The 21213-nt window shown below is 34.3% G+C and overlaps 1 protein-coding gene across 1 annotated transcript in view; it reads left to right on the forward strand.

Moving 5' to 3' along the window:
• The window catches only part of LOC145252695 (uncharacterized), a 130601-nt gene that overhangs the window by 50533 nt on the left and 58855 nt on the right, over nucleotides 1–21213 (forward strand). The window contains exon 3 of the mRNA XM_080112515.1: nucleotides 15141–15239. Coding sequence (XP_079968641.1) covers nucleotides 15141–15239 — 99 coding nt within the window. The remainder of the gene's footprint in view (nucleotides 1–15140; nucleotides 15240–21213) is intronic.

Here is a 21213-nt window from a genome sequence, read left to right on the forward strand (position 1 = left end):
ACGTGGATATCTTAAATGTAGGTAACGTGGACAAAAATGTAAAGGGGTAAAAATTGGGGTCAAAGTTTTTAAAAATTTACCTCCTCAGTCTCTACGAAATTACTAACACAATTTGGAGTCTAAAGATTTGAAATTTTACACAAGTTATGAACGGTACAAAGGCTCGAGCAAAACTAGACAGTAGTAAATAACGTTGGTGTTGAGAGTAATAGTAAATTAATAGCAAATAAATTTGGGTTTAATATTAATAGTGAATGATTAGTAAATAAATTTGGAGTTGAGGACAATAGTAAATTAATAGCAAATAATTTTGGGTTTAAGATTAATAGTGAATTAATAGTAAATAGGTTTTGAGTTGAGAGTAATTGTAAAATTAATAGCAAATAATTTTGGGTTTGAGCTTAATAGTGAATTAATTGTAAATAAGTATGGACTTGAGAACAATAGTAAATTAAAAGCAAATAATTTTGGGTTTGAGCTTAATAGTGAATTAATTGTAAATAAGTATGGACTTGAGAACAATAGTAAATTAATAGAAAATAATTTTGGGTTTGAGATCAGTAATGAATTAATAGTAAATAAGTTTGGATTTAAGAGTAATAGTAATTTTGTATCAAATAATTTTGGGTTTGAGATTAACAGTGAATTATTCATAAATAAGTTTGGAGTGTAGAACAATAGTAAATTGATAGCAAATGTTTTGGGGGTTTGAGATTAATAGTGAATTAATAGTAAATAATTGTGGAGTAGAGGACAATAGTAAATTGATAGCAAATAATTTTGGGTTTTAGATTAATAGTGAATTAATAGTAAAATGTTTGGGTTGAGAAAATAGTAAATTGATAGCAGATAATTTTGGGTTTGAGGTTAATACTGAATTAATAGTAAATAAATTTGAATTTAAGAATAATAGTAAATTAGTAGCAAATAATTTTCGATTTGAGATTAATGGTTAATTAATCTATCTATTATGACTATTAAAGTAATATTGTCTGTTTGTGTATGTACATTTACCTTGCCAACTACTCCGTCAATTTGGATCTACAGACGCGAAATTTGACAAAAGGGTTATTGAGATTTGGGAAAATCTTTTTAATTGGTTTTTGGCCAGGAATTTGGCTGTCAAGGGATCAAAATTCAACGATTTGAGCTTTGAAAACTTTACCAAACTCCTTCGACTATTTTTGGTCTAAACACTATAAATTTTAAATATAGGTTACCTGTACATGAGTCCAAATTTATAATATATATATACATATGCATATAAAGTTATTAAATTATTAATTAATATATATATATACACACATATGCATATGCAGTTATTAACATGGCGCCTGAGCTACGCCGGGCTGAACTGCTAGTATATATATATATATATATATATATATATATATATATATATATATATATATATATATATATATATATATATATATATTAAAATGAACGCCTTTGGAAATTTTGTTATATATATATATATATATATATATATATATATATATATATATAGAGAGAGAGAGAGAGAGAGAGAGAGAGAGAGAGAGAGAGAGAGAGAGAGAGAAGCATAAATGAATTTCAGTGGTGTAAATACTCGGTTTACACATTGCATACAGAAACTAGAGAAATTCCAAAGTCGAAACGGCATTGCATAAAATCCAATAATAAAGCTAAAAGGTCATTAAATTGACCCGGTTTTTGACTGCATGTTCAAGCCAAATTTATTTTTGAAAATAATACTTTTCCCTTCACGAAAGGAATAAAAAGTTGAATAAAACTTTATTATATCATCAGATCAACAAGGAAAGGGAAATGGATAAAAGATGTGTTTTGCTTAAAGATTGTATCTTTATCAATTTAATTTATAACTATATATATATAAGCGAAAGAGGAGATGTGATAAGAGATGCAGTTTTTAATAAGAACAACAGACGATATCATGTGTGTATTCTAGTGGGCATTAAGGACTGGGTTGAGTTCTGTGTTGTTGGGATAGTAGATTCTGAGGGGAGGGTATTTTAATTTGGATTTAATTTGGTCCCAATTGAATAACTGCCGACAAAATTTTACAAAGGAAGACTCGTTGGAAAGTTCATGATCTGAATTGTGTAGTGGGCTATGTGGCATTTACCCTTAAGGTCACACATTGATACATCCATCATCTGGAGCCTATTTTTGGCACTTTTTACAGCCATAAAGTATTTCAATCATAGTCATTGGTTTTCCTAGTTTTGCATATGAATCATAAAATATCTGATATTTCCCGCAGACCTCTAGCCTTGATGGAGGGGAGACTAAAACTTTCTGCTATGGTTTCAAATGACCTGAAATAACAGCAAGGGGAGACTTGATTCCAAATATTTCTCATATGTTAAATCTCCCCTCTTTGTTTTTCATACATGAAGTAAATTTCACAGTGTATACAGATTATTTGATACTGGAGATATTCATAATCGTACCCTATTTTCAAAAGAGAGGAGGTATAAAATATGAGAAATATTTGGAAGCGACTTGACTATTCAAAAGTTCAATGAATAATCATAAGGTTATTCATTGAACTTTTGAATAGTCAAGTCGCTGCCTGATGATATCTGTTGTTTGATTGAAACAAGTGGCTATTTGTAGCAGCGGGATGTGAGCATGTTTATATAACAATAAACAAGTATATATATATATATATATATATATATACATTTAAAAAAAAAGATGTTTAAATTCAACGTTATTTCACGCAGTTAATGGTAGCTGAATGGATTGGGTCTCTGCTAATCAAGCCAGATATGTCTGGTGTTGCGGGGTTCAAATCGTTCGACGGCTATTAATCGTGACACCCTGCACTGAAGATTCCTGAAAGGATGAAACACTAGTGTGTGTAGGTATTTAATTATTATAGTAAAAATAATTATATATATATATATTTATATATATGTATATATATTTATATATATATATTTATATATATAAATTTATATATATATATATTTATATATATAAATTTATATATATATATATATTCATATATATGTATATATATATTCATATATATATATATATATATATATATATATATATATATATATATATATATATATATATATATATATAGCTTAATGCTTAAGAGGAAAAGAGAGAGTTCAATTCCACAAGAGGAGACTTATCTGGATAATGCCAAGCTCAACAATTATCATTGGAGCTTATACAATAGAACAACAGGAGTATGAAATGAAGGCACAAAACTATATAATGGTGGCTATAGATTGGTTCATTTATTGAATAATGGAATACAAGCAAAATTTGGGGGATAGAAGAGACTCTTTATGCCATAAAGAGTCTCTTCTATCCCCCAAATTTTGCTAAATGCCTTGTCATAAAGAGTCTCTTCTATCCCCCAAATTTTGCTAAATGCCTTGGCATAAAGAGTCTCTTCTATCCCCCAAATTTTGCTTGTATTCCATTATTCAATAAATGATCCATTCTATGCCTACGAATATATAGTTTTGTGACTTCATTTCATACTCCTGTTTTTCTATTATATATATATATATATATATATATATATATATATATATATATACACACACACACACACACACGCACAAGCATACTCTTTAATATGATATTTTGATTAATGCAGATTTCGTATTTATTATTATACTAGCATTTCATCCCGACGTTGCCCGGATGTGTGCGTTGAGCAAAAAAAAATAAATAAATAAAAAATAAAAAAATGTTAGTAGAAAGGCAGGCTCGAACCCGTATCACAAACGACGAAAAGAACGGGGGGAAAATACCTGACGTTTTTATCGTTACGACCACCGCCGAACCGGAAGTGACATAGGTTTTAATTAAGGCTAGACAATCGAGAGGAGAGGATGACTTTCAAAAATATCGACGAAAAAAGCGACCTCCCCCTTTTTAAAAGCGCCCAGTTGAAGGTGAAAATATTAATGTTTTTAGCCAATTTTTCGAGATTTGTCGTCTGAAAGGTCGAACTTTAAAACGGTACTGATCTTGTAAAAATCCGTCGCCTTTGTCTAAAGTTTTAGGCAGACATGCAAGCATACATACATACATTTATATATTAGTAACTAAAAATTTTCGACCTAAACCGATTAAAAAGCTTTCCCTATCTCTCAATACCCATTATGTAAAATTTCAAATGTTTAGACTAGAAAGTGTCTGAGTAATTTGATAGAAACCGCAGAGGTCAATTTTTTTTTAATTTGACTCCTATTATGTCCCCTTAACATTTATTCCTTGGGGCTCAAATCAAGTTATTAAGTTAGATCCATGTCCAAGGAACCTATATCTCAAATTTCTAGTGTTTAGACCCAAAATTGTTGGAGGAGTTTGGTAGAGTTCTCAAAGATTAAATCGTTGAACTTTGACTCCTTAATAGCCAAATTTCTAGCCGAAAATGAATTACACAGATTTTTCCAAATCTCAGTACCCTGTATATCAAATTTTGAGTCTGTAAACTTAAAATTGACAAAGTTATTGCGTAGGGAAATGTACACACACAGACACACACACAGACACACATGTTCATTTTTATAGATATACTAGTATTTTAGCCCGGTGTTGTCCGGGTGTTTGGATGTGTATGTTGTGCAAAAAAAAAAAAAGTGGTAGTAGGAAGGCAGGCTCGAACCCGTACAGCGAAGGAGGAAAAGAACGGGAAAAAAACTTGACGTCTTTGCTGTTACAACCACCGCCAAATCGGAAATGACGTAGGTTTTAATTAAGTCTAGACAATCGAAAGGAGAGGATGACTTTCAAAAATATAGGCGAAAAAAGCGACTCACCCTGTAAAAAAATGCCTAGTTGAAGGTGAAGATATTAATGTTTTTAACCAATTTTTTGATATTTGTCGTCTGAAAAGTCGGACTTTAAAACGATACTGATCTTGTAAAAATCCGTCGCCTCTGTCGAAAGTTTTAGCCACACATGCAAACATACATACATACATACATACATTTATATATTAGTGACTAAAAATTTTCGACCTAAACCGATTAAAAAACTTACCCTATCTCTGAATACCCTTTATGTAAAATTTCAAATGTTTAGACCAGAAATTAAAATTGACAAAGTTATTGTGTAGGGAAATGTGCACACACACACACAGATACACAGACACGTTCACTTTTATAGATATACTAGCATTTCAGCCCGGCGTTGCCCGGGTGTTTTGATGTGTATGTTGAGCAAAAAAAAAAAAAAAAGTGGTAGTAGGAAGGCAGGCTCAAACCCGTACCGCGAAGGAGGAAAAGAACGGGGAAAAAAAAATCTGATGTCTTTGCGGTTACAACCACCGCTAAACCTGAAGTGACTTATGTTAACATTTAGGCTAGACAATCGAAAGGGGAGGATAATTTTCAAAAATATCAGCGAAAAGAGCGATCCACCCACCCCTGTAGAAAAGTGCCTAGTTGAAGGGGAAGATATTAATGTTTTTAGTCAATTTTTCGCTATTTTTTTTTGTCGTATGAAAGGTCGAACTTTAAAACGATACTGATCTTGGTAAAATCCGTCGCCTCTGTCGAAAGTTTTAGGCAGACATGCAAACATACATATATACGCATACATACATACATACATACATACATACGTACATTTATTTATTGGTAACTAAAATTTTGGATGCAAACTGATGAAAAAGCTTGCCCTATCTCTGAATACCCTTTATGTAAAATTTCAAATGTTTAGACCAGAAAGTGTCTCAGTAATTTGGTAGAAACCGCAGAGGTCAATTTTTTTTTTAATTTGACTCCTATTATGTCCCCTTAACATTTATTCTTTTGTGCTCAAATCAAGTTATTAAGTTAGATCCATGTCCAAGGAACCTACAGTGATGATCATATTTATTGGCACGGTAAAATAAAAGTTAAATTTTGTCTAATAAATTCTAAAAAAGGGATTAAATTAAAGAAAATAACAAAGTATATTATGTATTTTTAACTGGCCTTTCCGATGCAGCAATCGGATTTTAGAAAAAATAAATAACAAAGGAACAACAAACATAATTGCAAAAAACCCTTGTTCAAAATTATTGGCACGATTTATTTAATAATCAATTGTATAGCCTTTGGCCTTGATTACCTTCCTCAGTCGCTTTTCATAGTTTACAACCAAGTTGTTGCACTCTTCAGTAGTAATTTTAGCCCACTCTTCCTGACAATAATCCTCCAATTGAATAAGATTCTTAGGCTTCCTTTGCATTACCCTCAATTTTAATGTTCTCCATAAATTTTCAATTGGATTAAGGTCTGGGCTTTGTGATGGCCACTCCAAAACATTAATATGATTGTCCTCAAGCCATTTCTTAGTCAGTTTAGCCGAATGCTTTGGGTCATTATCTTGCATGAACCACCAACGACGACCAAGTGAGAGCTCTTTAGCAGAGTCTTTCAGGTTTTCATCCAATATTTTAACATAATCATCCTTTTTTATGCTACCTGTGACCTTAACAAGTCGCCCTGGTCCAGAGGCAGCAAAGGATCCCCAAAACATCAAACTGCCTCCACCGTGCTTCACTGTGGGTATGGTGTTCTTAGGCAGGAAAGCTTCGCCAGATTTTCTGTAAATATAAGACACTTTATTATGGCCAAATAACTCTATTTTCGTTTCGTCAGTCCATAGAACACGTTTCCAGAATGCAACATCTTTATCAATATGACGTTTTGCAAAGGCTAGCCTTGCTTTCAGGTGCATAGGCTTCAATAAGGGAGTCTTTCTCGGACGACATGCTTTTAAACCAGCTCTCTTCAAAACTCTACCAACTATATGTCGAGATACATTCACTCCAGAGGTGCTCTGTTCATCAACAATCTCCCCAACAGAGATCCTTGGGTTTTGTTTTACTTGTCGAACAATTTTCCGTTCATCTCTTGGGGAAAGAATCCTTTTTCTCCCTCTACCCTCTAAACTCATAACGTGGCCTTGCGATTTGAACTTGTTTATTATGGCTCTAACAGTGGATTTGGGAAGGTTTAGCTTCTTTGAAATCTTATCATAGCCCTCCCCATTGGTATGGCATGCTACAACAAGCTTCCTGACGTCTTCGCTGTGTTCCTTAGTTTTAACCATGGCGATTGAAAATTATAATTTAGTCACTTATAATAGTTTAAATAAATCGCTATCTAAAAATTATCTGAAAAAAATTATTCACTGAATTAGCGTTAAACAAGCATAATATGGCTATAAAAAAGTTCAGAAAGCACGTAAACCGGAAATTGATTGATATTATACTGATACTAAAAGAAAAACAAAGCCGTGCCAATAATTTTGAACAAGGGTTTTTTGCAATTATGTTTGTTGTTCCTTTGTTATTTATTTTTTCTAAAATCCGATTGCTGCATCGGAAAGGCCAGTTAAAAATACATAATATACTTTGTTATTTTCTTTAATTTAATCCCTTTTTTAGAATTTATTAGACAAAATTTAACTTTTATTTTACCGTGCCAATAAATATGATCATCACTGTATATCTCAAAATTCAAGTGCTTCGACCCAAAATTGTTGGAGGAGTTTGGTAGAGTTCTTAAAAGTCAAATCGTTGAACTTTGACCCCTTAACAGCCAAATTTCTGGTCGAAAACCGATCCCAAAGATTTTTCCAAATCTCAGTACCCTATATAATTTCGAGTCTGTAGACTTAAAATTGACAAAGTTATTGCATAGGGAAATGTACACACACACACACACAGACACACAGACACACAGACTCGTTCACTTTTATAGATAGATAGATAGATAGATAGATAGATAGATAGATAGATTAAACAAAAATATATAAGTATACATAAATATATATGGAAACAATTTTATGCTGACTTTAAACTTTTTATGCAAATATTGTGCAAGTATAAATCAAGTAGAATATCTGCATGAATATAATTACACGTTAACTAAAGATGATCATCCCATAAGAAAACCGAAAAAACTAATAGGGAATAAATTAAAATAAATGTTTAAAAGAATATGCAAATTAGCTAGATTTTTTGCTAGTGAATGCAATCCCACAACCCATATATAAGAAATGAAGGTTTTTTAATATGAATATCAATAGATACAAATGAAAAACGAATTTATAGGAGCATATATTATATTGGATCCAATATATAGTAACGATTTAAAAAGTTTTAAAAAATGACTCATGCACCACCACCGTAATGCATATTTGTAATCGCATCGTTCGACCTTCACCTTGCAAATTTCATATTTTTTAAATTTTCACACTTTTGTACCAATTTCCCTGATGAAAACCCCAATATAAAGTTTCACATGTGTTCGAATACCATATAAATGAAGTTTCATGTCTGTAGACCAAAACTTCTAGGAGATGTTTGGTAGGAAAAATTTCTTAAACAAATACATATACTCATACATAAATATATATAGAAAAAGGTTTGAGATTACTATAACCTTTTTACCCAAATATTACGCAAGTGTATATCATGTATTAGGTTGGTGCAAAAATAATGTCGTTTTATATATATATATGTATATATATAGTTGAACGTCAAGAACGACATTATTTTTGTACCAATCTAATAGATTATCTGCATGAATATAATTACACGTAATAGTTAACTAAAGATGAGATCGTATAAGAAAACCGAAAAAACTAATAGGGAATTAATTAAAATGAATGTTTAAAAGAATATGCAAATTAGCTAGATCTTTTGCAGATGAATGCATATATAACAAAGTCGTATTTTCTTTTTAAATAAATAGAAAAAAGGGTTTTTAATATGAATATCAATGCACAAAAAACTTTCATAGGAGTGTATATATATATATATATATATATATATATATATATATATATATGTTGCGAGGGTATAGAAAGCATGTTCACAACTTATCAATAAAAAAAAACAGTATATATATAAAACTACATTATTTATTTAAAACAAAACAAAGTTCATACATTAGTGCAATAATTTGGTAGTCACATAAGGACGTGTGATAGTGGCTTATACGTGTTGACCTCTGTGGAAGTGTGCACAAATAGAGGTTATAGTTCATACTTTACACGAGCGATATATAGCTTAAATATAACAGTCTTGAATTGTTCATATTGTATTAGCTCTATATGTAAGCATCTTACAGGTAACTATGTTTATACAAAAAATATGCAAGCCTTCTTTATGTTTCTGTTGTCACTCTCCGAGTGCATGCTTATGAAGCGTGTGGTTTATACGTGTGCATGGCTTGGTGTCAAGTGAAAAAGAGAAAGTAGAGAAGGGGATGGAAGCCTAATGTCAAAGCTCACTGGAAATATATGCGCCTCAAAGCCGTGTGAAGCCTGCACATGCTCCGCTCCATGTTTGTTATGTGTCTGTGTGTTTTTTGGCAGGTCTAAACGGATCACTATAATATCCCCCCCCCCAGATAGCTGGAAGCTAAAAGGAAAGAAAAATGGAAAAGAGCATGCAGATGTGTCTGGACCAAGAGTATTGGAATGAAGAGGAAAGAGAAAAAAAACATTTTTTAAGAGGTGTCGAAGTCTACGTATTTGCGTGGAAATACTACATGCCGACCACTTCGAGTCGTGCGAGTTGCAGGTGTAGGTGCAGCTTCAGGGTCTGGGGAGTATATGTCTGGTTCATTACGTGGTGTGGAAGCAGCAGGTATAATGACGACGTCTGAATCTGGTGTACCGATCGGGTCCGAGCTGGGTATGATTACTGGTTCTGAATCTGAAAAACTGCCAGAAGGAATATTAGAATCATGCGAGCTTTCCAAGAAGGCGGGTTTTACGCGATCTATTGCGATCCTGTCATGTTTATCATTGCAACCGATGACGAAATACTTCTCAGAACGTTCTAAAACGAGATATGGTCCATCGTAGAGTGGCTGGAGTGGTCGTCATATTGAGTCAACGCGGATGAAGACATACTTGCATGAATGGAGATCAGGTGGGTAGTATGGTTTGGAAGTGACAGAGTGCGGTGATGTATACATCACTCGAGACATTGTGAGTTTCAAACGGTCAGCATAACCAGAGGTGATGGCGGGTATGGAGCTGTTGACTGCGAAAAATTCTCCAGGAAAGCGAAGAGTGGTTCCAAAAACCATCTCTGCTGGTGTAGCATTCAAATCTTCTTTAATAACGGACCAGAGTCCTAGAAGAACGAGCGGTAAATGTTCACTCCAACAATGCGGTTCGGGCTGAGCACCTAGTGCAGCTTTTAGTCGACGATGAAAGCGTTCTACAATCTCGTTAGCAGAAGGATGATAGGCGTGGTTGCAATGTGGGAAATTCTGAAAGATTTGCAAAGTTCTCGGAAGGTGTGTGACGTAAACTGAGAACCTCTGTCGTTGTTAACAGTAGTGGGCACACCAAAGTTAGAGATCCACTTCTCTACAAATGCATGAGTTACGACTTCTGTTGAAATGTCGTGCAAAGAAATTGCTGCTGGCCAATGTGTAAAACAGTCTACCATGGTGAGCATATAGCGATGACCAGCGGAAGGCGGCAGTGGACCTACAATATTCAGGTGGACATGTGAAAATCGGGCATCAGGTACAGAAAAGTTGCCTGGAGTGGATTTGGTATGGCCATGTACTTTTGTAGTCTGGCAAGAAATACATGCCTGAGTCCATTTGCATATGTCGATGTTCATGCTGGGCCAGAAAAAGCGAGCTGCAATGAACCTGACTGTTGCATGCTTACCGGGGTGTGTGAGATTGTGGAAATGCCGGAAAATGCGCTTCCGACACGATGGAGGCAGGTAAGGTCGTGGATGTGCAACAGATCTATTGCACCAAATGAGCTTGTCCAAGAATGAGCCTGGTGTCTTTTCTAGCGGAATTGTTGAAGTCGGCATAAAGTCTGTGAGTGTTGCGATGTAGTCGAAGTCAAGGGGCTTCTCAAGGCTGTTGAGATCGCGAACACGTGAGAGTATGTCTGCCACAATATTCGTTTTACTAGGTAAATACTATATATCAGCAGAATATTGTGTGACATAGTCCATCTGTCGTAATTCACGTGATGTATGTTTCCCAGAAATAGATGACATAAGAGCAGCAACCAGTGGTTTGTAGTCAGTGAAAATCGTGAATTGTCTCCCTTCCAACATGTAGTGGAAATGTTTTACTGCTAAGTACATGGTGAGCAGTTCTCAACCAAAAACGCTGTACTTTTGTTGGGTCGTACTTAGCTTGGCGGAAAAGAAAGACAAAGGTTGCATTTCACCCTTAACTATCTGATTGAGAACAGCCCCAACAGCTACATCAGAAGCATCTGTTGAAAGAAAGAGCTTAACTGCCGGGTCAGGGTTGATGTAGGAAAGTTTAGTGTAGTTCACCAGTGCGGTCTTGGATGCATAGAAGGATGAGAGAGTTTCATCTGAGAGAGAGGCGGTCTTTTTCTGCATGCGAAGAGAATCCGTGAGCTTGGACAAGTGATGTGAGCAGTTTGGAATGAAACGGCATTAATAGTTCACAAGTCCAACATAACGATGTAATTGACGCAAGGAAGTAGGCACTGGGAAATCCTGGACTGCTTGCACTTTCGAAGGCAAGGGTGTAAGTCAAGATTTGTCGATCCGATGTTCGAGAAAGTCCAAGGAATTGACACTGAATTCTCATTTCGCAACGTTTATTTTTAGTCCATAGGATTGCGAACGTTGGAAAACTTCAGTGACGTGAGTCAAGTGTTCTTGCTGTGAGGAGCTTGCAATGAGGATGTCGTCAATATACGCGAAGATGAAGGGCAGTCCACGAGGGACTTCATCCAAAAGGTAGGCAGGTGAACTCGAATAGTCCAAATGGTGTGCATATCGCTGTCTTAGGAATGTCTTCCTCAATGACAGGAATCTGATTGTACGCATGGACTAAATCGATCCGGGAGAAAACAGTTGATCCGGATAAGGAAGCTGAGAAGTCATGCATGTCTGGAATAGTCACTGCATTGAGAGTCTCCACAGGTCTCCAGTCTCCTTCCGATTTCTTAGGTACCATGTGGAGTGGAAATGACCATGGGCTGCTTGAAGGCCGTATTATTCCAAGGTACATCATGTGTTGGAATCTTGAGCGGGCTAAGGCCAACTTTGCTGGGCACAATCGTCGAGGCTTGGCATGTACGGGAGCACCACAGGTTGTAATGTGATGCTGCACATGATGTTTAACATTCTCCGTGTGGGAAAAGGGTTGGGTGAGCTCAGGAAATTGGTTCAACAGATCTGCAAAAATTGCGTTTGATGGGCTTGCTGTGTGGATGCTTGGTGTATCACAGGAAAGCATACCGCAGTGGATGGAAAGAGATGTCATTGTGTCAGCTAAACAACGTTTTCTTAGATCAACGGAAAGTTGAAAATCAGCTCCAAGAATGGGTGTTTTCACATCGGCGATGATGAATATCCATGGAAAACAACGTCTAAGACCAAGGTCCACAGTGAAGGATGAGATACCGTAGGTTCGGATGAAACTGCTGTTCGCAGCTTGTAGTGAAAATGGGTCTGCTGTTGTATCATTATATCGTGTAGGAGGAATTACACTAACAGCAGCGCCGGTATCCACGAGGAACTTTCGACGAGAGAGTGTATCGAAAATATATAGTAGGCGACACAGCTGGAGAGATGGGGTGGAATTTGTCTCACAATCCCACCGGTCTACTTGTTTAAATGTTCAGGTCTCTTGTAGGTGCAGGGTTGCTCGCATTTGCATGCGTCGTTCCTGAAACGACGGTGCTAGTAACACCAGGGAGATCGAAAGGAAGACCTGCGTCTTTGTAATGAGCGTCTGTCTCTTGAATTTTGTCTGTTGTTGGGCCGTGACCGTCTGTCCATAGGAAGGGTTTGAATTGCTTTGGTTAAAGCAGCAATTTCTGATGATTCCGGGTTGGAATTGGATGTGGAGGCTGTAGTGGCAGGTTTGGTCGTGACGGTGGTTACAGCTGGCACATGGTGGTAATTGTCGGCGACACGGTCGGCAATAACCATTGTGTCAGATCCTTATCTCCAACGAACATGGACAGTGTGTGGGATAATTGTGGAGGCAGTTTCTCCAACCAAAGCTGCTGTAAGATATTGTCGTCCATTGTGCGTGCACTGAGCAAACCTCGCATTTGTCTCAGAAGCTGAGAAGGCTTTCGGTCGCCAAGGGTTAACTCGTTGAGGAGTTGTTTCAACCTGGCTGTTTCCGAAACACTTGTCTGTTCCAGAATGGCCTGCTTAAGCACTGTATATGGATCTTCAGCAGGAGGTGCTCTAAAAATGTCCTCTACTTCCTCGGCAATATCTGCTAGCAATGCCTCAATTAAATAATAATACCTTTGCACTGGGGAAGTAACCTTCCTATTTGCAAAAATAGCCTCCATCTGAAAAAACCATATGTGTGGTTTTCGAGAATTAAAGGCAGGCATCCTGAAAGAAACTAAGCCCTCCACAACACTAGCAGCAGATTTATCCTCGGTCATGGTGGTGCAGAAAAAGGGGTAAAAAAATACTATCCAATATTCTCAGTCTAATGTTGTGTGTTTTGTGAGGGGAAAAAAAGAATATGTAAAACTTCTTTTTTTTTTAGGAAAATATGAAACTTTTATTTTTTTTGCGATTGCTTGGATAATGTTGTTATTAGTAGTTGTGTTTTTCTGTGCACACGTGGACTAAAAAAAATCAACAACAGACGAAAGACAGGTTAAAGGTTACAACATATGGTTAGGCATGGGTGTTGAATCTTGGTGTATTTATTGCTCTCACAGAGGAATACAAAGTATTTTGGTGTAAAAATGCTTCCCTTTTGTTTGGCTTGATACTCGGTATAAGGAATGAAAAGTTTTGTAAGTCGAGGTTGAGGGTCAGTAATTGTTGCAAGGCTATATATATATATATATATATATATATATATATATATATATATATAGTCATCCACACACAGTATTGTTTCGCAGTTTCACAGCTCATCAGTGCGGCTGGACAAGCAACAAGAAACCCGATCGCCTAAACGACAGTCAGAGCTTCTAACCGTTGCGCTATACGGCTGCTGCTATGCGGGCAGTTAATTAACAATGTTTTGACATTGTCCAAAGTACCTAAGATCAATTTGTTTACACAAAGAGCATCGCTTAATATGCTAATGGTAATTTGTATATCACTTCCCGAATACTCAACCTAAGATAGGGAGCATTATAGTCATCCACATACAGTACTGTTTCGCTGTTTCACAGCTCATCAATGCGACTATATATATATATATATATATATATATATATATATATATATATATATATATATATATATTCAAAACATGACGGTTAGAAGATCAGACACGTGCAATATTTTTATTTTTATATAAACATTCATTTATTTAAAGTTTCTAATTTTCGGCTTATAACAAAGCACTCATCAAGATTTTTTTCTTTTTAGACAATACATTTTTTCTTACTTGCCAGTTTCTTGTTTGTTGAAGTCTTCATTTGTCGAAGATAGATGTTGTATCGTCCAGTCCATTGGGTAAGTGCTCGATCGATTGAAGTTGCACCTGACTAGTGCTAAATGCTGGATAATTTGGGAACACTAAAATCTGTATATAACCAAAAACATCTTCAATTTCAAATTAAAATGCAAATTATCTGTCCAATTTTTGCATAAAATGGCCCGGTGATGGTTGACATGCTGTGAAACCAAACAATAATAATATTAAATTCTCTTTTATCTCTACATACTCTCCAATAACCAAACATTTTAGGGACCATATCGTTGAGGGGACAATCATCAACTGTCAAAATCTTTGCTATCTTTATTGTCATCTAACTACCAACAAATTCCTCCAATAATTGCACTTAAGGGAACAACGAGGATACTAAAAAGGGCTCTCGGTTGGTTTCAATAAAAAGCAGAACAATGTTGGCAGCTGGTTTGGCTGCCCCATACTCAGCATTACAATCTTCAAAGGAAGAAAAATGAAAAATAAAATTTTTAAAAATTAAAAATGAGAATGATTTACACATTTCCTGTTAATCATTACTCATCTGAGTCACAGGTGCAATGTTATTATTTCCTGTCGGACATCTAATATTCTATCAAACCACGTTTGGCCCAAGGCCTTGAATATATTGAAATTTCTCAGAAGAGAAGTATTGAAAAAAATTACCGTTTTTTTATATTAATTTTATTTCATTTCTTTTTTCAGATAGCATTACCACAGCTTGGAATTGAGGTACCTGAGCGAGTTTGCTCTTCTTGTTTTTCAGTTTGTGATCTGGTCACCAAATCCCGTGCTTCGCAAGTGGTCAGTAATCTTTATTTTATATGTGTGCATTATATATGTATGTGTGTATGTGTGTGCGTGTGGGTGGGTGTATGTGCCTGTGTATATAGTAAGTTATGGAAAAACTGTCCTGCAGTTACTACAAAAACTTAGAAATGATAATAATTAAAGCACATAAATACAAAATACAAAATGGGAGTAGTGGTGATAAACATAATAACAAAATGCATAAAAAATTTGGCCAAAATACCAACAATAAAAATAACATTAAGAACCACTCTGTCCACTATAAAATAAATGCCCTACCAGAAGCAGTGTTCACTAAAGCACAATAGTTTCCAAAGAAAGCACAAATGACAAAAAATACTATGTGTGTATAATCTCCTTAAATTTTAAAACCAGATAGTACGACCATAAAAACATATTCAATAATAAAATCGCAAAAGAAAAACAGTACTAGTGAGTCATTACTGAGTGCCCAAAGAAAACGGATGCTTACTTAATGAAAAATAGTATGACAGGCCAGTTCATGTACAAATTTATACAACCTATATATGTCTGAACAGGAAATTTGAAATTCTAACATTATATCTTTCGAAACCTATTAAACTGAAAAAGAGAAATAGCAAACAACTGTGTATACAGAATAAACTTTACATTAGGATAACAATACATTTAAAAAATTAATAAATAATTATTATCAAATAAAAAATAAACTAATTTAACACATAAAATGAAAGTAAAAAAATATTCCAACGACGCATGTGCTAAAACAAGGTCACCTATTAATTCAACACATTCACAAAAAACGGCTGGCTCATTCCTCTTCAAAACAAAGCAGAGCAGGAAGAAGTAAACGACTGAGAAAAGACCTGCTATTGACTAATATAAACATTACCTCATGGATGGAAATAACAATGAATCTGACTGCTTGGCTAGTTCAACTAAATAACATGTGTGTATATAAAAACATCTGGCAACATGAATTCCATGAATTTAAGCTTGATGAGTCGTTACAGGTTATGAAATGTGAAAAATTTGTAGCTTAATTGCCATATATATTATATGTTTTCATAACTTACTATCTAGTTCTACTACAGCAGTGAGAACTGTTGAGGTAGATACTGAAAATTGATACATAAAGTATTGTATCTCATAACATTTTACATGGATACATGAAATAATACACACACACACACACACACACACACACACACATATATATATATATATATATATATATATATATATATATATATATATATATATATATATATATATATAAACTCAATTCGCCTGAACGATGGAGTGTGTGTGAGTGGGGATCTTTTAAAGACAGTAAAAAAAGAAAATTTGTCATTGCTAAAGAAAAGGAGTGGAGAAAGGGAAAGTAAGAAAAAGAAGGAGGAGGCGAAATCAACTTTAAATTTTGTTTTTTGTTGTTGTTAAAAGAGCCAAGAGAGATAGAGCAACCACTTTCCTCTCTCTCTCTCTCTCTCTCTCTCTCTCTCTCTCTCTGTGAACTCTTATGCCTCATCGGTTTATTTTTCTAGCGAGCTAAGACATATTAGTTTAATTCAAATTTTCTCTTTTAATAATTAATGAACATCTATATATATAAAAGGCAAAATGTGTGTGAACATTTCGTGTATGTCTTCAAAAGGCTTTTCGAGCACACGCTCCCGGGTTCGTTACTATCGCTTACAGCTGTTTATATGGGTCCTATATCATAATATGTACGATTTGGAAAAGTGCGTCGCATCTAGATTTATTTACGTCGACTTTTACACAATTATTGCCATTTTGGCTTCTTGCATGTTGATGAGGCTTTTTCGTATAAAAAGCGAAACTAATTCAAAGTTAACAACGAACAACGTTCTCGGCATTGCGCCGGGAAAAACGTCCAGAAGTAATCAACTTTGATCAATGTTGTACATCAGACAATTGTTATTCAATCTGGACAATTATGAGCTGGTTCCCCTCCCCCAACATCTGTTGTGGGATAAAAACAAAACCGTCGAACTTGGGTAAACAACTGCGTGACTTCTATTTGACCTTCTTAATTAGGTCAAATGGAAGCAGCAGAGTTAACTTTTATTGCGCACGCCTGTTTTTATAGCTTAATAAATAAATTCAAACCTGGGAATGTTGTATGTATGTCGCGGGTTTTTTTTTTTTTTTTTCACACATTAATTTCCAACTCAAGGGTACGGGTTCAATTCTCATACTTACCTACCAAAACATTTTTTTTATTTAACACCCCCCCCCCGGAGTTTTGATTTACCTCAAGACACCCGGGCATCGCCGGGTACCCTCCGCTAGTATTTAAAAAAAGGTTTTCATAATTTGTCCATTTTTAAATTACTTTAAATAATAACTGCTAATATCGCGAATTATTGCAGAGGTATAGGAAAAATAACACAATAAAATTATAAATAACACCAAACATTAACGTATTATAAACCGTTTAAAAATAATTCTGAATCTTTCCTCTGTATTATATGTACAATATTTTAAAACAGTGTGTTGTATTATTTATTTAATTAACAGTGACTTGCTTTAATGGTGATATAGGCGTGATAAATAAAAAAAAACATATAGGTGTGATAAATGAAGAAAAACTTCACGTTTATTCATTTAAACATTTATACTTCTATTCTGTGTTACGAATCCGACGTTAGGATAACGAAGAACGGTTCGTAACAATTTATAATAAAAAGGGAATACACAAAAAGTAAAGGTAAATTGTGGAGTAGACAGACGAAAAAAACACAATGGAAGAAACGCAGAGCAAACAGAGATTTTAGAATTTCGAAGCAACATTATTTACAGAATATAATGAAGAAAAAAATAAAATTAAAATAAAAACAAGATCAAAACATTTATGGAAATTAAAAATCCTAATTGTCTATGTATTCATTATTTTGCATATTGTTATCTTCATCTTCATAGTTTTTGTTGTTTCACCACCTTCGGCAAACTTATCCTTGTCCTTCTTCAGGTGTTTAACTACGATGGAATAGAAATGCTAAGTCTCATAACTATATCCCCAATTACTGCCTTCCATAGTTGTTGTTGTTGTCTCACCACGTTTAGGCCAACTAATCATCTGGCCTGTTTTGAGTAGAATTAAAACCGCTATCTTCAGACAGTGCTTACCTGGAACTGTAGAAACAACACTTCTATTCACTCAGCTACAAACACTGAAGGGCGATCAAAGTTGGATTTAATAATCTTGTAAATCCAATTTTGTGTTCTTATCTTGTCTTTCATTGTTGAATCCGTATTGAATGGTATTATATATTATTTTATTTTTATTGTTTTTTTGGAATTAGAAGAAGGCCATAGGATGAGTTGGCCGAAACATGATGAAACGACAATGTTTAAGATGAGGATAACAGTCCGCATGAATGAATACAAAAATTACGAAGCCTCATCTCGAAGGATTCCCCCCCCCAAAAAAAAAATTAATATATAATACTAATTGTCTATGTATGTCGAGTGGAGATGTTATCAAGTAAACAACAAAAATCAGAACAAAACAAAATATCTGTCTATTGACATATGAGAGAATGATAGAAAGAAATGGGTAAACTCACAGTTCTTTTCTTTTTATGAATGTGGGCCTTTAACTGTTTGTTCTTTCTTTGATATCGGTTATGCTTCCTTTTATTCAATGTTATTTATGTTCTCTTCACAATTTCTTTCATTTTCTCCATCTATTTTACAGCAAAATTTGCGTTTATAAATTTCGCTTCTTCATTCATATCTTTCTCGTCTGACACAGTATCCGGACAGAGCAGCAAATGGCTGTTCGTCCCTCAATATTATTGTCACAGGCCAAAAGAATTTTTCGTTTATTTCTTTTTATTCTCTCTTTTTTTTTTTATTTCTTCTTCTTTTGTATTTTTCGTTCATCTCATTTGGAGACACAGCAGAAATTCACTGTTTTCTCCCCTGGCCTGTTATGTGCCAACTCCTTCTCTAGCAGTTCTTTCTTTTTCTTTAATTTTTATTCACCGCGCATATCTTTATGCATGCGTGCTGTCTAATGTATCTCTTCTCGTCCTCTATGTATAGATTCTCATCTCTCTATTTACATTTTTCTTACGTGCATGCTTTCACACCTGTGTGCACCAGTGTAATTTCTCTTTCTCTTTTAAACGTCTGCTTGCTCTCTTCTTCTTTACAGCTTCTCTCCCTCTTTCTCCTTATATTTTTTTCAGGTCGATGACAAGTCAATACAAAATAATAAGATACACTCTCCCTCCGTTTAAAATTAAATAAAAATTTTCCTTTATTTTTTAATTTTTTTAAATGCACAATCTAATTTTGGGATTATGTGACATCCACCAACCAAATTGTTATACAAATGTTAGTGAATAAAATATGTACCTTTTCTTGGATGAAACCATTTTCAAGTGTTGAAGAGAAATGAGAAAGCAAATAGCAAGTTAAATTTATCCACACTAGATTCATCCCACTGACTGAAATGGTCTTTAAAAAACATCCCCCATTCTATAATTAAAAGTTAACGGTGAGTGTTTCTTTTTTCTCTTTAGACTATGAGATATGAAAATAATTATTTATGTCAAAAACATTACATAACTGATATAATTCTATGATTTCATATGAATATTTTAGTAACATTTCGTTAAATAGCGAACACAGGCGAAGCGTTTTTTTGTTATTTATAACAGATGTACACTAGTAATTACTAATTAGCTAATACAAGATTTCTCAGGAGAAAATCCAAGAAAAGGTTAAACATTCAATGAATTTTGTTTTTTAGATCAGCAGTGATAATTTGATTTATTTGGATTATTGGGACAACTGGATCCGTGACGTAACAGATAAAGTATTAATTGAAACTAGCGGGATCTGTGAAAATTTCGCAGAGGACTTATTCATATGTAATATTTTGATGTTGGCATTCTGTACATGTTTAGCGTAAATGGAGATATTATTGTCGCTCTTTTGTTAAAACGGCAAAAGTACTTATCTAAGCTAGCAGAGACGCCCGGTGTAGCCTGGTCGTAAAGCATGCTTAAATATCATATTTTAATCTATGCAGATTTCGTATATATCATTATAGAGTTAATGTCCTATCGATTTTTATATATTATAAAGTTGCGATTTCAAAAATAAAAAATATATCCATATGACTTGGGTGCATCAGCTTGAATCGAAACCGAAACTAAAACTTATATATATATATATATATATATATATATATATATATATATATATATATATATATATATATATATTCATAACTTGAGTTCCTTCAGCTATAATCGAAACCGAAACCAAAACTTATGAAGAATTATTACAAGAAATAGAAGTCTCTCGGATGTAAGCGTGACACACAAAATAAATAACACACATGCTATCCTATTAATATATAGATTCAGTTCTAAGTGACAATCCTTCTGAATGTTGACGGTTCAATTCTCAGCAAAAATTGCAAATTATTTAAAACTTATACCCGGTCATGGATATCGGAATGAAATCATTTATCCTTGTGGATCAAATAACGGGTACCAATTGAAATTTGTGCAGATTTCTGAGTTCGATACAAGATTCCTGAGTTTGACAAGATGCACTTGAAAAAGATTAAAGACTATATCGGTGAAAACATTGTGAAAATAAAACTCAAGATGAGAACAGTAATCCAAATAATACAAATAAAACAGTCAAGCCTCAAATTTTAAATATTTCTATCAAAACACAAACTAAAAAATATTTAAAGTTATCATTTTTATTATATACTAGCAGATCAGCCCGGCTTTGCTCGGGCCCTATGTATTATTCATAACTTTATGTGCATATTTATATATATATTAAAAAGTTTAACTCATGTCCAGGTAACGTAAAATTTCAAGTGTTTAGGCCCAAAATTGGCGGATGAGTTTAATAGAGTCTACAAAGGTCAACTCTTTCAACTTTGATCTCTTGACAGCCAGATTTTCGCCCCAAAACTCATTAAAAAGCT

The sequence above is a fragment of the Euprymna scolopes genome, chromosome 29 (assembly GCF_053919585.1).
Source record: "Euprymna scolopes isolate OS-2025 chromosome 29, ASM5391958v1, whole genome shotgun sequence".
NCBI classification, from domain to species: Eukaryota; Metazoa; Mollusca; class Cephalopoda; order Sepiida; family Sepiolidae; genus Euprymna; species Euprymna scolopes.